Source organism: Glossina fuscipes, unplaced genomic scaffold, assembly GCF_014805625.2.
Source record: "Glossina fuscipes isolate IAEA_lab_2018 unplaced genomic scaffold, Yale_Gfus_2 3, whole genome shotgun sequence".
Taxonomy (NCBI): domain Eukaryota; kingdom Metazoa; phylum Arthropoda; class Insecta; order Diptera; family Glossinidae; genus Glossina; species Glossina fuscipes.
This window is the reverse complement of record NW_023998417.1, coordinates 15,854,730-15,871,721: the sequence shown is the minus strand read 5'-3', so window position 1 is coordinate 15,871,721 and position 16,992 is coordinate 15,854,730. Positions and strand designations below refer to the sequence as shown.

The 16,992-nt window shown below is 32.3% G+C and overlaps 1 protein-coding gene across 8 annotated transcripts in view; it reads left to right on the top strand.

The window, feature by feature from the left end:
* Window positions 1–13,382, top strand: part of LOC119635114 (collagen alpha chain CG42342) — a 127,517-nt gene extending 114,135 nt beyond the window's left edge. For 4 of the 8 annotated variants that reach the window (XM_038029701.1, XM_038029699.1, XM_038029696.1 and 1 more), the window contains 8 exons: window positions 2,833–3,192; window positions 3,271–3,342; window positions 3,416–3,556; window positions 3,996–4,058; window positions 11,535–11,561; window positions 11,618–11,671; window positions 11,907–12,104; window positions 12,306–13,382. In XM_038029701.1, the coding sequence (XP_037885629.1) occupies window positions 2,833–3,192; window positions 3,271–3,342; window positions 3,416–3,556; window positions 3,996–4,058; window positions 11,535–11,561; window positions 11,618–11,671; window positions 11,907–12,104; window positions 12,306–12,470 (1,080 nt within the window). In that variant the 3' untranslated portion in view covers window positions 12,471–13,382. Of the gene's footprint in view, window positions 1–2,832; window positions 3,193–3,270; window positions 3,343–3,415; window positions 3,557–3,995; window positions 4,059–4,298; window positions 7,162–11,534; window positions 11,562–11,617; window positions 11,672–11,906; window positions 12,105–12,305 lie in introns of those variants that run through there. The other 4 variants (XM_038029700.1, XM_038029698.1, XR_005247021.1 and 1 more) reach the window with 3 other exon arrangements.
* Window positions 13,383–16,992: the final 3,610 nt, after the last annotated feature.

The window sequence follows — 16,992 nt, the reverse complement described above, 5'->3', positions numbered from 1 at the left end:
AACGGAAGGACAGGAACAACAGAAACAACGAGAGAAAAGCAAAAAAACATTTCACCACTAAATAATAAAACAGTAAAAACGAAAAGTTCGAAGAGAAGAAAAGTAAAAGTAATAAAACAAAAACCACAAGGGCACATACGGCAACTACAACACCACGCTTAGCCCGCCATATATAAATGGAGAGGTATACGGGTTGGAAATATATTATGGTTTTCTATAATGCCTTATGAAATACACTCGCAAACTATTGCATATTATGTGCGTATGTGGTGTTAACTTCCCTTGATATTAAAACTTGTACAAATCTAAATATGAAAGCAGAACTGTTGGAAAGTTTTATTTTTAATAAAAAAATTCTTGTTACTCATACGCAACGTATAACGGTACGTAAAATAAATGGCATCACTAACACCACTAAATAATAAAGAACACAACACACTGAAAATTATTATTATTTTCACTTTAAATCGCATTTCCGTTCGCGCATGCGATCCATTTATCCATTTACGGGCCCAATTGCGTACGAATTTTCAACTATTTTAATTCGAAGTGACTACATACTCTTAAGAATCCCACCTAAAATAATTCAGATAAAAGATCCGAATGTTCCGAAAAATGCTTCATTTTTACAATCTAGTCGAACGTCCAAATTTTATATGTGAAATATGTGATTGTAGAAAGAATTGAGGACTCATTGCACTCGGTATCTTTTCAAGAATGGCAAAATATCAAAAATAATATTTTTTGCCCGAAAATATGACGTTTTAAAAATTATAAATTTTGTATTTTTATAAAGAGTTGACGAACTGTTTCATTGAATTTTCCTCCTGGAATCTTGTCAACGAGATTACGCTCGAAAGTAAGCAAATATTATTATATTGTACAACACATCCTATGTATATGTAAAAACAAAAGTTAGTTGAAAGTATTTAAGAGATGGCAATGTGGCTCCTAATCTTAAGCAATTCGTAGTTGTACCTCAATTACGTCATTTGATAGAACAATTACAATGTTGAGAGCAATTTTATGCCACATTTAGATAGACACGTTTCTCCTAAAAAGTGCAACAGCTTGGTATGAGAGCGAATTGATCTAAAGAGATGTCGACGCCTATGGAGAAGCCTTATCACTACTGCTAGCAAAACTAATTCCAATTATATCCGTAGTGTGTTCAATAAGAATACAGAGTCGGAAACTCGGAAAACGATTATTGTGGTATTAAATTGGAAATTTTTTCTCTTCTTTTACGTGCAGGTAAAATCAAAAGCCTAAATACCACCTTTCTTTTTTGCAATCATATCTCTTTTACTTAACAAAAGCATACGAATTTTCTTCTTCTTTTTCTTGTTCCCAAAAAAACTCCCTTGTTTCCTTTTTGAGAGTTCTTTGTGCGAGTCTTTCTCTTTTGTTTTTCTTATCATTTCACCTTTCATCCTAGTTGCATAGGTCTTCACAAAATGCAAATCCCACTTTTTCTTCTTTGTTTTTCTATTGAAACAATTTTCAAAGACTTACTATCTTCAAATTTTTCATTTTTACCATAATGTTTTATTTTAGGCTTAAAGAAACGTTTTGCAAAAAATAGTTCCATAATAATTCTAGCTAAAAATACATTTTTGAATTGTTAGGTTTATAATATGTGCGTTCGAAAACAAATCCACAGATAAATAAGGACAAATAACAATTTCAAGCAGAAGATTTATCATAATAAACTCTATTGATATTTTGATGTTTAAGCAACATAATGCTTGTAGGCCGAATTCCAAGTCTATTATATCAGTCGTGAAAAGAAAAGTGTTCAAAGAAATCTTCGTCGAATCTGATGCTACTCAACATTATTATACACTTTGTGGAAGGTTGCTGCTCGGATACCCGTTTTCAAAGCTCATAACCAACCATGGCAACCTAACTAAATCTTTTCTTTTTATTGCAACAGTCAAGCCGAAATAAAATCAATGTCAAATGTGTGCAAATTTATTCAAAATGTTGTTAATAATTAAGTTGTATCCACCAGCAACGCTAATTTGAAAGATCTTAATATAATTCTCAACTCAGACCAGCACAAAGAAGCACTATGGAGAGCAAAAAACCCAGCATTTTACCAAACAAATTTACATATTATCTAAAAGTTGAAGCGCAGCCAACAAAACTTTTTGACAAACTGAACAGAAGCACATATGCACACGCACTCACAAAACTTTAATTAACTAACTAAAACGCGCATATGTGTATATATGCGCACTATGTATTACGTATGCATATATGGTATAATAACAATTTAAACAAACACACACACAAACAGGTAGGCATATATAAGGATTTACGTTCATTTAAGCACAGAAAAAGCAGCAGCAGGAATACAACATCAACAAAAAACCGCAATTACCAACAGTTAAACTAAACTAGACAACTTACACCAAGACATGCCAGAAAAAAAATTAAATTTTTTTGGATTTAGCAAACACAGAATAACAGAAGAGGAACGGCACTTATATGTAGTATTGGTGCACAACACCCGCAGTTGATTATTGTTTACTAAAACAATTAATATTTATAACAATAACAACGAATCTAATAACATGCATACATACATACTGGCTCCTCAAATTGAATGCCTACTTAGAGGCATTTCCTTTAGCGTTCTGCAATACCTTGTGCGCGTGCTAATAACGAAGCAAATTGGAGTGAAAGACTTTAATCAAAAAATATTTCTTCATAATTGGTTTTTATTTCTGTGTCCTTTTTCTTTGCGAAATATCCCCCTTATAGTCATTCATTTGTACATTTCCCATAAACGACGTCTTCTGCTTCACTTATTTGCACTCACGACAGATTTACGGTCCTGGTGGTGTAAAAGATGAAGACTACGACGATCCTCCAGTTACTCTGTTAAGAGGGCCTCCTGGACCACCTGGTATGCCAGGGAAAGATGGTCGCGATGGACGCGATGGGTTGAAAGGTGAGCCTGGCGAACCGGGTGAACCAGGCTCTTTAGGACCACGCGGCTTAGATGGCCTACCGGGAGAGCCGGGTATCGAGGGACCTCCCGGGTTACCCGGCTATCAAGGACCACCCGGAGAGAAAGGTGATCGTGGCGATATCGGTCCGCCCGGTTTGATGGGCCCGCCCGGTCTACCCGGACCGCCTGGTTATCCTGGTGCCAAAGGTGATAAAGGTGATCGCGGAGATTCAGTGAGTATTCTGTTTGATATATAACAGATTTTTTCTTAAAGAAAAAAAAGAACAATCTCTGATTAGTCCTTTCACTAGAAGTACAGAAAAATGCGTAGACGACAAGATGACGGTATGGCCGACGCTCCACATATGCCCACTATTGAATATGTAAGATGAAAAATGATTTCCTTTTCTAAGTTACTTTAATATTTCAAATAATCGAACGTACACACAAATTTAGCTTTACGGACCGCCTGGACCTCCTGGACCAATGGGACCACCTGGACATCCTGGCACGCCGGGAGAAAGAGGTTTGGACGGTCGCAAAGGTGATCCAGGCGAAAAAGGACAGAAAGGCGACCAAGGGCCCATGGGTTTACCGGTAAGACAAATTCAAATAATTCAAATTTCTTTTTTTCTTAAAACAAACTCGTCCAACCTAAGATATCAAAATTAATCATTGAACTTTTTGCCAACATACGACAGACGATATTTTTTGTAAAACGCTTACCATGAGTGCAGGCGGAGACTTTTTTGTACCTACTATAACTTTGAGAAAAATTAAATTTTTATAAAATATTTAAAAATTAAAAATTTTGAAATTTCTAAAAAATGAATGAATGCATGCAGGTCTAAAAATGATAGTTTAATTAAAATTTAACAACAAATATGACGGCTTAGCAAGTTTGCTTATTAAACCCAACATATCGAAAAATTATTATGGAAATTTTTGAATCCCTTTCTCACGGATTTAGAGAGCGGATTTGCTCCTTACACTGAAACTGCTTTATATTGTTTTTTTTTATGTATTTTCTACTCAGGGTCCTATGGGCATGCGTGGAGACTCCGGGCCAGCAGGACCAGCAGGCAAAGCTGGCTTACCTGTAAGTAGTTTATTTTCTCTTTCAACGAATCAAAAGTATATTCTTTTAAAGCTTTCAAGTAATTAACGACACTTTGGCTTAATAAGCGTTAATAACGAACATTTGTTATATTTTGTTAGAAGTTTTTAATAAAACATAACAACATAACATTTTATGCTATATTGTGACTAAAAATAAATTCAAACAAATTTTCCATTTTTTTTTTTTTTTGTTTTTTCTCTCCTTCTTTTTTGTTGACAGGTGTGGGGCTACTAATCCTAAAAATAAATTGAACCTAAAACACTAAACTGAATTTTAATCGCTACACAAACACATAAATACAAAATGTAAAAATCCTTAATAACATGTACACATGCAGAAAGGAGAGGAGGAAAATGTAAAACATTAAAAAAAAACCGCAAAAGCTATCAAAATTCTACGGAAAAAATTCCCCTAACTGACAACAACAACGTGTATGTGCAATTGTATATGCGAAATGAGATACAAGCTGAACTTGTTTCTCACAATGTATCCCCGACCGTTTGATATCATTCTAAAAAAGAATATGGTTTAAAAAAATAACTGCTGTAATTATTTTATTTTAACAAAAAAAAACAAAAAAAAAAAAATTAATTTTAAACTTTCTGAAAACAAATGTGGACATTTTGCTGACATTTCCAGGCAAAATGCATGCGAGCACCAGCCAAGTAAAAGAGGGGGAAAAACTAATATACAAAATATTCACTTAAATAAACCGTTCTATGTAGATGTTCTGAAAGAAAAGGAATAGTGAGAGGAGACTTCATCGCCGATAGAGACCTACTTTATATACGAGCTATAAAACAGAATATTTTCAACGATTGACAATATCGCCAACCTACCGCCTAACTTTCATTCCATCGACTTGCGTTGGGGCAAGTTGAGTCTACTTTTAAGTTCAAACTGCGCCAAATAATTAACAAAACAATAGAAATCAATAGAAAATTAATTCAAATATTTTTGCTTTTAAGGCATACGTGGTTAAGAAGCACGTGCAGCTAATTAAACACAATTTTGTAAAGAAATTCCAACGAGTTCGGCAGCAATATATTCACGAAGTCAGATTGCAGTTAGCTTCCAAATAGAAATGGAACAAATTGAAATAGCCCAGCACGTGCACGTGTACGAGTGCCGACTTTCTCGCAAACACATTTGCCTCTTAAATCGGGGAACACTTTGTTACACTTGGCAGGTCAGCGGTCACCGCCTGTAATATTTCTTTCCATTAGTGTTTGCAAAAATTTTTAAATCGTAGACTTAGTCTTGCTGCTGCACTCATAAGAGGATAAGCCTGCGCGAAATTCACCAAAAATTCTTGCACGAATTTTGGCGAACCAGACACAACAAATTTTGGCCGGTAAGGAGCTAAGCAAACGATAGAAAAATGGTAATCATCGTCTTCCGCGTGCCATTTTCAATAAAAGTTTTGGATAATTTATAAATATTGTTGAAAAGAAAAAAAGAGCAAAAGAGAGGAAGCAAAACCGCTGTTTAAAAAAATTGCGCACGGTAGTGTGTTCTGAAAATTTGATCGAGATCAATTATTGCTGGCCTTCATTTGCTAAGTCGCACTGATTCCATTCGAAACGTTTAACAAAAAGCTAATGGTTTTACGAACGTCTTCTTTTAAAAGACTACTAAACGAAATGAAAAGCAAACAAGAATAAAAGGTATTGAAATCGAAGTAGTATACGTGCATTTAACGTAACGTAAGACAATAATAACATGAACATAGAATTGCTGCCGAATTGTTTCGAACAAAACAAATTTCTAGAATGCTTTTTATTATAGATTCGTTCATCTGATGTATTATTTTGGCATATGAAAGCCTTCCTTAGCACAAACGCAAAACACATGTAATCCTTAAAAAAATCTTCAATGTTTTACGAAATTTAATTAAGACGACACTTCTCACAAGTGACTCCAATTACTTTTAGACGTTCCTTTTACAATGCGAACTTTCGCTTTTACTTAGATAAGAGCGTCATCTGCAGTGGACGCGCTAATGAGCACTCTCAGTGTCAGGCGGACACATCATAAAGAGGCATGATTGAAACTGGTTAGAATGTTAGACGAATGTGAATGTGTCGAATATGTAAAAACTGGTGAATAGCACAACCTCCCTGATGTAAAATCTTCTTTCAATTTAGAACAAAAATTACAGCCATATTCTGATATTATGGTCATTACTGATTAGACAGAAAACGACTACTACCTGGAGTTATAGTCCCACTAAATCTATTCACTATCAGATTTTTTGTAAAACTGAAAACGTTTCTGCGAAATTTATTCGGAATACGTCTGCACATTGAAAATTTTTACTTCGCAAAAACAAAAAAAAAAAAAGAAACAACGGACAGTGAAAAGAGCTCGTAAAAGATTGCTTCTTGCAAACGGTTACACTTGCATTTGTTTTCTTTCGTTTCGAACCACTTTCGAGTCCATCGCAACGCTTGAATCAATCCGGCATTAAGGGTTCCTAACTGCTTTACTCGATATGCAAAGAGAGCAGCGCAAGGAATGCTTATTCCTATTGAAAATACATTTGCTTAACGGAATAACGCATTTTGCTTCACAAATAGTGTAATATATTTAGTTAACCCTTCAATTTTCATCCAATGCTAGGTAAAATATAACTCGAGAAGAAAATATTAGAGGAGGCATTTAAAAAGATATATCTTTAGGTACCGTCCATGGGCTTTGACTCAATAAAAAAAAATGTATTAGAAAGAAATTAATAAATAAGAAAATGCAAATAAATAATCAGCAAAAGCTTAACAAAAGGGAAAAATGAAATAAATAAAAATATAATAAAAAGCGAAACGGAGACAGATTCTCTCTAACTTTAATGGAATATAATATGAAAGCAAGTGTGCTTTTTAAACCTCATCAACAGTAAAATGAAGTAAAATTATACAATAAATTAATAATGAAATTTATAAAAAAAATCTTCCAAATGATTAGTTAGGCATTTTTAGTAATAGTTACATAAAACTAAAGTTATTTACCTATATATAAAGATATTATAATAAATTTTATTTAAAGACCCTTTGAATATAATTAAAATCTATGAAATATAAATAATTTACAAAACAAATAAACCAATACAAACAAATAACAGTCATGCACAAACAAGCTACAACCAAATTAATAAATGGGTTTCATGTAATCAACATTTCATTGTGTAAACACAACTGACACTTTATATAAAATAAAGAAGAAAATAATAAATTTATTTAAAACTAAAACGAAAAAAAGGAAAATAAAACAAAAATAAATAAATAAATAAGTATAAAAATTATTTACCCAAAAACTATTAAGCATTAATTATAAAATGACATAAAATATATATAAAACAGTAAATAATAAATAGAAAAAAAAAGTTGTACATTTTGTAATATTTAAACAACAATAACAACAACCAACATCAACAAAAAAAAAAAAAAAAAAAACGGTAGTTATGCTTTTTGTATAAAATCCCGGAATAAATACGAAATACGAATGCAAAAATGAAGCATATGTGTGAGGAATAATGTTTTTGATGTCAATTTTGTTCAATTAAACCGAAAACTTTAACAAAAAATTTTTATTGTAAATGTATGTGTAAAGCATGTCAATTTCCGTTTTATATGCAGCCCTAGTATGCTAATCCCACTTACAATATGTGTAAATAATTTTTACAATTTGTTTACATATTTGAACACAGACACACAAAAAACTCCTATTTATGTATATTCAAGTTTATGATATAACATAAGTACGCATAAATTTTAAATTATTTCTTTATTTCAACTAAAACTTTTATTCTTAGCTTTAACTTACTACTGCGCGACCGCTTCCCCTTCGACAAACTCATCGCGCAACTTCCCCCTCCCATTGGATCTGACCCTCCTCAGCGCAATCGATCTGCTAGGCTTAGTTATAGTTATAATTTATATAAAACACGTAACAATAAGGATTTAAAATAAAATATTTTTTATTAAATTTCTAAACTAAAGTTTCCTTCCCTCTTCTCTCTTCCCTCTTCCCTCTTCACGTTTTCCTGTGCTATATACTTGTATTATGCTTAGGGAGATCTACAGTTTTCACAAAACAACTGCAATCGCTATGCGAAGTAAAGCGCGTTCGCATTTCAACTCTATAGCATTGTATTCTTTAAAGCTTTTCCTCTCAAGTTGGCCAAATAAATAAGAAGCTGATGTCTACATATGACCGAAAACCTTGAACTGAATAAGTATTCAGGCTAATTACCATAGAGCTATTTGCTATTTGCAAGGTGTTTCACTTCTTTAAACAAGCTGACGCTTTCAAATAAAACAGTGGAAAGAGAGCTGCTTCTGTTAACTGCTCACATTTCAATAAGCAAATAAGCAAATTGAAAATAATTTTCACCGATCATACATACGCGACGCTCAAAGTGCGATTTTTACTATTAGCTGCCATCAGACGATAGTTAAACCCTCCAAAATGCTAGCAATGAAAAGCTGTGGGGGGTGAATAGTTAAACGAATCCTTAGAAACGTTGAACAGAAACTTTTCTCGAAAGCTTATTATTATTTTTTTCAAACGACAACATAGCTACAATTTTAATGCGAATCAATGTCACATCAATGTAGGCTCATTCGTTACAGTTATTTCAATTTTTAATTAGTTGCGCGAAAATTCAGCATATGTTTGTTATTGATATGTGCTGTCAAAAAGTCATATGTCACCTAGTTGCAGCCTTTTATATGACGTCTTCGCAAGTTAGCAATAATCGAGCATCAGATCGACAGATGTAGAATAAAAATAATTTTCGTCAATTTCCGCCAGTTCAGTTAACGCTTGGCAAATGCAGGCAAATTGAAGTAAGGAATATTTTAATTCATTAAAAATTTGCGATTGTTTTGAGATCAACTGTAAATTTGTTACTTAAGTAAAACAACTAAAAATACAAACTAATCTAATATCAAATTTCTACTAATAAAATAATTATTAAAAATATATGTATCTAACTATTATATGATATTACTATTAATAAATACTATTGTATTACGAAAATATACAATTCGGCTTATATTCAATTCTTATTGACTTTGAAACACTTTACGTTCAAATTTCCAAAGCATTCTAGTTCTCATTTAAAGCAGAAACGAAACGTATATATATTATATTCATGTGACAGTTCCTTAAATTTATCTTAAATGCATTCAAAATATTTTATCCAAAAAAACCAAAAATTTCTTGCTCTTTTGCTGTATATATATACATGTATATACGAATGTGTGCATGCATGAGTATACAATAAATAAATTTACGAAAAATTCTGGATATAAATATAATGTATATGTATGTATGAAAGCATATGTAATTATCTAATGGAATTGCATAAAAGCCGTTAAAAAAAAAAAAAAAAGAAGCCAACTATTCATACATGTATAATAAAGAAGCAAATAAAATTGTATACCACACTCCCCGCTCAGTATGATCACTGTCCTAGTATGCAGCGTTAAATTTACTGTAAAAATGTATTTCATTAATTTGTTGTATATGCAAACGAGAGTTCATTACATGCCCTCTTTACCAATGATAATCATTTCATTTGAAATATAGTTTAAATGCTATCTTTTCTCTCTTTCTTTTTATTTCTTCTTTCATTCTTGTCGTTCTTGTGCATTTTTATCTAATAAAATAACGAGTTTTTTTACGAAAATGAACAATGAAAATGTTAATTATGATATGCTTCTTCTTTTTTACTATGATGCGGGGCTAAGTGAAATTTCAATGAACTTAAAGTTGAGCTTAAAAGACGAAATGCGTAGAAAATTGAAACACGGGATTTTTATCATCATCTCATCAAGGACTAATGACTAAGCAAAGTATGTCAGTGTAACCGTCACTCGCCAATTAAAACTCTAGGCCTACGTGCTGAATAAATTCTTTTTAACGTCGCATTGAACGTTTTGATGCAGTACGCAACATGTCGTATGATTGATACGTAATTGTATGCAAAACTTTCGTTGCTTTCGATTTTTCATACACGTACCATCGCGGGGGGGGTCTATTGAATTCATTTAATCCGTTCGTCTTAATTCCTAAAATTCATTTATGAATATTTCAAATATTCAATAGGAAAGCGGAGCTCAATTTAGATATGCATACAATAGCCGGAAAACGCAACAAATTTCTGGAAAATCGGAATACAATTTCGACAATCGCTGTCATATTGTAGATACGAGGCCAGAGGCTTTCTTCAGATCAGCAAAAATATTTTGTGTAAAATTAAAATCATACGATTACTGAGAAAGCTAACAATTGACAAAGAGTTTGTGGTTTGCATAATTCAGGTAACGGATTAACTATTTCGCCTAGCAAATGGTCAACGACCGACCGAATATATATATGCATAATAGGCATACATTCATGTGCATTATACAATACCCGATCGCAGAGCTGGAATCTTAAACGGAAGTACTTGTGTGAATCTATCAAAGCACAGTCACCACACGTCACAATTTTGTCGACAACTTACTACAAAGGATGGCACAGCGATTTTAACCGCACAATTTATATATTGATAAGTGGGTTTGCTATATATCTACTGGAGGCAGTAGAAATTCGGGTGAAGATAAATATCCAGTTCCTAATTTTCTTTTAACGCGATTATGAACTAATAACGCAACTGTGTCCGTTCTTAATAACATCCTTCTTTCTGATAATATGCGAAACCCATTCTTTCTGCACTCGAGAGAAAAAGTTGGATCTATGTTGTTCAATGTTTTTAAGGTGTTTTTTAACGATCACCAAATTCTCCCAAATAGTGCTTAAAAGAAACCGCTAATTATCCTTCAGAAAGATTTTTCACACTGCTTTGTCTTTGTAAAAATAATGGGAACGGAATGATGATAGGCGATCTGTTATGGTCGATTATGGCCGTATAAAATGAAGAAAATTTCAATAGCTCGAGTCTTGTAGAGAATATAAACCAAAAATGCAGAGACTTCTCTGCTTAACAACTCGACAGGAGGCCCGGCCATTAAATAATTGGTTCTACTCAATTCAACTTGAAGCAAAAGATTGAACCTTTATACTAGTAAGCTTAATACTAGGAAGTTCTTCCTTTTGCAACAAATAACGATTAACATTTAGAGTGCGGCTAATCACTCAAAACTCGTAGCAAATTTAAAAAAGAATGAATTCCAATATCTTTTAAGGAAAAAGACACGTCTCAGGACATTCCTCGAAATGCTTTTTATTTATTTAAAAGTTGTTTTTTAATTTGTTTAATTTCCTTGGTTGAGTAATTTTTACTATTTTGCTTGCCTTGCTTTAACTAACTCGTTTTACTAACTTTAAAAATACCATTTTTTTCGAAATTTTTGTTTTTCTTTTATTCTTAAGCTATTATTTATTTACTTTTATAATTTGCTTGGACTTTTTTTTTTCTCTTTATTTCATTTAATTTGTTCTTATAATAAGGGACCGCCTGGCTTAGATGGCATGAAGGTAAGAAAACTAACTTTACATGAATTTAACAAAATGTAATAAATTTCTATTGAAAGGGTGCTCAAGGCGAAACCGGGCAGAAAGGGGAGCGGGGTGATCCGGGGTTGCCGGTAAGTTTAAGAAATAGAAACAAGAATTTCTTTTAGACGCTTTGTTTCAAGTAATGCATGTTTATTAAATAAGGTCTCATAAAAATTTGTTGTTTTCTCTTCTCGTTCTCTGTTTTCTCTACAACACTCTCTGTACTATGACTTTGGTTGGCTTACTAACTTTTTACTATAACATATGCTGCACTTTTGTTTTATGTCGATTTGGAATTCCTATGCATTTATAACGGTATGCAAGGGTACGGACGGCATTCCCGGCCAAGAGGGACCTAGAGGTGAGAAGGGTTCTCGCGGCGATGCAGGGCCACCCGGCAAACGAGGCCGCAAGGGCGATAGAGGCGATAAAGGCGAACAAGGTGTCCCAGGTTTAGACGCTCCATGTCCTTTAGGTTCCGATGGTCTGCCTTTACCGGGCTGTGGCTGGCGACCTCCAAAGGTTAGCATGTTTTAAGGGTAGAAAATTGAATATAGAAACAATATTTGGTATACGGGCTGTCCTAGCATTTCTAACACGAATAAAAATTTTAAATATCTTTGGCGAACCTGTATGTAGCAAAGCTTTTCTTTAGAACGGTTGTGTTGTATAATATCTTTACTAACACTTGATTATTTTCTTTGATATTTCTTGAATGTCTAGGAACCGGTTATATCAACTCCGGTCCATAAAGATTATTTACCCGATGTTACGGGTCCTGAAAGCAATAACGCAAGTGATTATGATCAAGACGAAGAAGAGGAAGAACAAAACGAAAATGATGATGAATATGATGAATATCAAGATAATTTACATAATAACGATTAGAAAGTCGAAAGAACACGCAATAGAAGATTTTCGACAAATCAAACGTGAACTGTTCACAATGAAGTATGATGTTGGCTAAATTTTAGACTATCGCTATCGGACGGGATGGATGACGACGAACAATGTGTGCACAAGAAAAAAAAGCCCAAAATAATAAAATAAATTATATACAACAACCAACCAATTAGCGGCAACTTTCCATTAACCTATTAGCAGTTGATTTACGATTTGAATTGTGTTTTAACACAACACTCCTAACAAAAGATTTGTATTGTATTGTAATTAACAGCCAGTTGAAAGGTGTTTGTTAACATTAAATCATACGTTATTTCGTCACGTAAATTAACAGTATTTGTCTTCTTGTTTTTTTTTTTTTCATTTACAAGAATTTCTTTTAACGGCACTAACGTTCTCATTTGCACCTAAGCGCTCTCCAAACTATTTATTACCCGAAAAAAAAAATTAATTTGAAATTTCTTCCAAAACAAAAAAAAATCTTTTCGATTAAATGTAAATTAACTAATATTTTCAGGATAATTGGCAAGAATGGATAAGGGATGAAATTAAAGTCATTTTCAAAGCAATGACAAAAAGTGTTCGTTAAATAGTACGCTATGTTATGTAGTTAAGGGTTCATTAGCTCTCGCTTAAGCTAACTTCCAAAAGCTTAGATAGATGAGATCACATTCTCCTTGCGCATGGAATAAATGGTAACACCTTATACTCCCAATATGTAATAAAGTGTATGTGTTTTTTATTATAAATAATCAAATTTCTTTCCTAGAGTAAGTCGATGACAAAGTATTCAATTCGTTATTTTTAAGAAGACTTGTTTTAGAAAAAACTTACATGTAATAATAAAAGTAAAATAAAAAACTCAACATTATTACGCATTTACGCATTTACATTTGAATGTTTTTATATACGTAACGAACTTTTTGTAAGATTTCGTATTCAGAGAGAAAAATTCTTATATAAGCCGTTTATTTATTTATTATCAACTCTAATTTGTATCATATAATATACTCACTAATCGTCTTCTTTATCTTTCATTATTTCTTATTTTTAAGTAGCCGTGTGTCATAGTTTTGTAAGGGCAACAATCTCACCTAATTTATTTAACTGATCATTGATAAAATAAATAAATAAATTAAGATCCCTAACTTCGACTTGGCTTTTGATTTAATGCTAAAAAAGAAAAAACAAACAAAGAAGAAGCCTTGGCCTCTCTCAGACAAGACTTTCTCGTTCGCAATGAAGAGGCCTTTACGCAGACAATATTCAATTATCAGAAGTTTATTAACTGGTTTGTAGCCGACAGTTCGGCTTAGCAAAATTGGAACCCTAACGCTTGGTTTGCACGCTTTTATTTGCGCAAATGAAAATAAATGAAAGTTTTGAGCGGAGAGCTCTCTAACTCAAATATATTTCTTACAAAGTTATTCAATAATGATCTAATTATTATTTAATTATGAAAAATCGAATTTGAAACAATAAGCAAAAAAAGGTCGACTTACATTTAACTACAGTTTCCATATGGCATCTTGAGTTGACTTCTTGAATATCGAAATGTCTTGAATTATTCCAATATTTCAATGCAATTTACCTCTTTAACCACATAACACTCTCTACACGACGCTAATCAGTTAATTACACTTCGCGAATTTTTCAAATTTGTTTTTATACAGAATATGGAAACGAAAGAATAATTACACATTCTTTTAACACTAACAACTTTATTTATGCCCTTAGCTGTAGCCGCAAATTCTCTCAATGATAAATCTCGACTATCTCCTCACTTGACCGCCTACCCTCTATTTTTAAAATAATTTTTGTTCAGTTTCTTAGTTTGTGGCGCCTTTGAAACGAAGAAGAAAGCATTGAAACCAAACAACTCCGCACGTTTTCTTACCGACAAGATTAATCAAAATCTAACAAATATTTTATGGTTTGTTAATGCAATGAGTGTTTGGTTAAGATGAGTTCTCAATCAATATGCACTATTACATACTGAATATGCTATTATTATATATTGTTTTAATTAAAGAAAACGATGAAATTCTAAAATAATTTTAATAAAACTTGTAGAAAGAAGCACGCTACGAAATTAGTGGAAGAGGAATGAACAGCTACTACTTAGCTGATTTATTTCGCCATGAAGAGCGCGGCAAAATGAGAAACAATTTGCTATGAATGCTAAGAATGAGTAACAGAGTCCCCTGTTGAGATTCTGAGCAAATACGCAAAAGCTTTTCTCTTTTTCTTTAATTTGAACAATCTCGGACAAAAACAATAAATATCTCGTAACACCTTCCACTCGTTTTTTAACATTGCGTCAGCGTCAAGACAATTAATATCGTAATTTGTAGAATGTAGAGCATAATTGAAATTAGATATATAAAATGAGTGTGGCTAAAGTTTTCATTTCTATTGTGAAATAAAATTTCAAGAAGAACTTCAGGGTTACAAACTTCTATTTTAATCGTATATATATATATTTTTTATTGAAACTTTTTAATTTTTTTTGTTTAATTGCTGTAGGAGCGAAGATATTCGGAAACAGTTAGGAGGAGTTCTACTCACCTTAGAATCAAAGTATGATAGGAATTATTTCATCTTTCAAGCACATGAATTCATACATACACCTTTCTTAATATTCAAATTTATATACCAACTCCAATTCTGTAATGTGAACGATATTTTTCTGATCAGATAAAGTTTAGTTTCCACGTTTTCATTTAAACAAATGAGAATAAAGAAAGAGTTCTCGCATTGTCAAATAATTTTCTTACACAGTTATTCAATAATGGTCTAATTATTATTTAACTATGAAAAATCGAATTTGGAGTAATAAGCAAAAATAGATCGACTTACATTTAACTACAGTTCCATAAGGCATCTTGAATTGATTTCTTGAATATCGAAATGTCTTGAATTATTCCAATATTTAAATGCAATTTACCTCTTTAACCACATAACACTCTCTACACGACGCTAATTAGTTAATTATACCCCGCGAATTTTTAAAATTTTTTTAATGCAGAATATGGAAACGAAAGAATAATTACACATTCTTTTAACACTAACAAATTTATTTATGTCCTTAGTTGTAGCCGCAAATTCTCTCAATGATAATTCTCGACTATATCCTCACTCGACCGCCTACTCTCTGTTTTTAAAATAATTTTTTTTCAATTTCTTAGTTTGTGGCGCTTTTGAAACGGAGAAGAAAGCATTGAAACCAAAAGACTCCGAACATTTTCTTACCGCCAAGATTAATCAAAATCTAACAAATATTTTATGGTTTGTTAATGCAATGAGCGTTTCGTTAGCATGAGTTTTCAATCAATATGCACTATTACATACTGAATATCATTATATATTGTTTTAATTAAAGAAAACGATGAAATTCTAAATTAATTTTAATAAAACTTTGTAGAAAGAAGCACGCTACGAAATTAGTGGAAGAGGAATGAACAGCTACTACTCAGCTGATTTATTTCGCCATGAAAAGCGCGGCAAAATGAGAAACAATTTGCTATGAATGCTAAGAATGAGTAACAGAGTCCCCTGTTGCGATTCTGAGCAAATACACAAAAGTTTTTCTTTTTATTTAATTTTAACAATCTCGGACAATAACAATAAATATCTCGTAACATCTTCTGCTCGTTTTTTAACATTGCGTCAGCGTCAAAAAAATTAATATCGTAATTTGTAGAATGTAAACAGAGCATAATAGAAATTAGATATATAAAATGAGTGTGGCTAAAGCTTTCACTTATTTTTGTGAAATAAAATTTCAAGAAGAACTTGAGTGTCATAAACTTCTATTTTAATCGTATATATATTTTTTAATTCAAAACTTTTTAATTTTTTTGTTTAATTGACGCTTCATATATATACTTTTTCAAAATTTATCATTATTCTATATGTTTTCAATCATTTGCTCTCATGAGCTTTGTTTATATTTGCGGCCAACATATTTATTTTCTTAAAATATAGCTGGGAAAAGCTGTTCGTTGAAAACCCCCTTTTGCTTACATATACAAAGTTTTCATTCATTTTAAAATAAGGTTTATATAAAGAAATCGTTGAAATTTGGTAACAAACATTTTTTAAACTATTTATTATGTACGCCATTTCACGTCTCACTGTGCATTTAAAAACCACCTTTTGTTATTACACCAAAATATTCAATTCCTTATAGAGTTCGGTATTGGAGAAACTGAAACTGCAATCCAATTAATTCAGTTACCCTGAAAAGCGGTAAGAATATTTTGGACATCGACACGCCAGCTTTGAGAAATTGGGAGATTGAATTGTGTAGTTAGATGCTTGAACACGTCTGGGGTTTGTGGTCGTCAAAGGGTGTCCATCAATTTCATTATGAAATAAAATAATGAGTTCTATGTCACCGTACGACTAAACGAGCAATTCTGGACTCTCCTTTTCTCTCCTTCCTCTCTTTTGGTGTTGTAATTCGGTGAGAGATCGATGGATGAGTTCGCAGTTATTTTTCTAA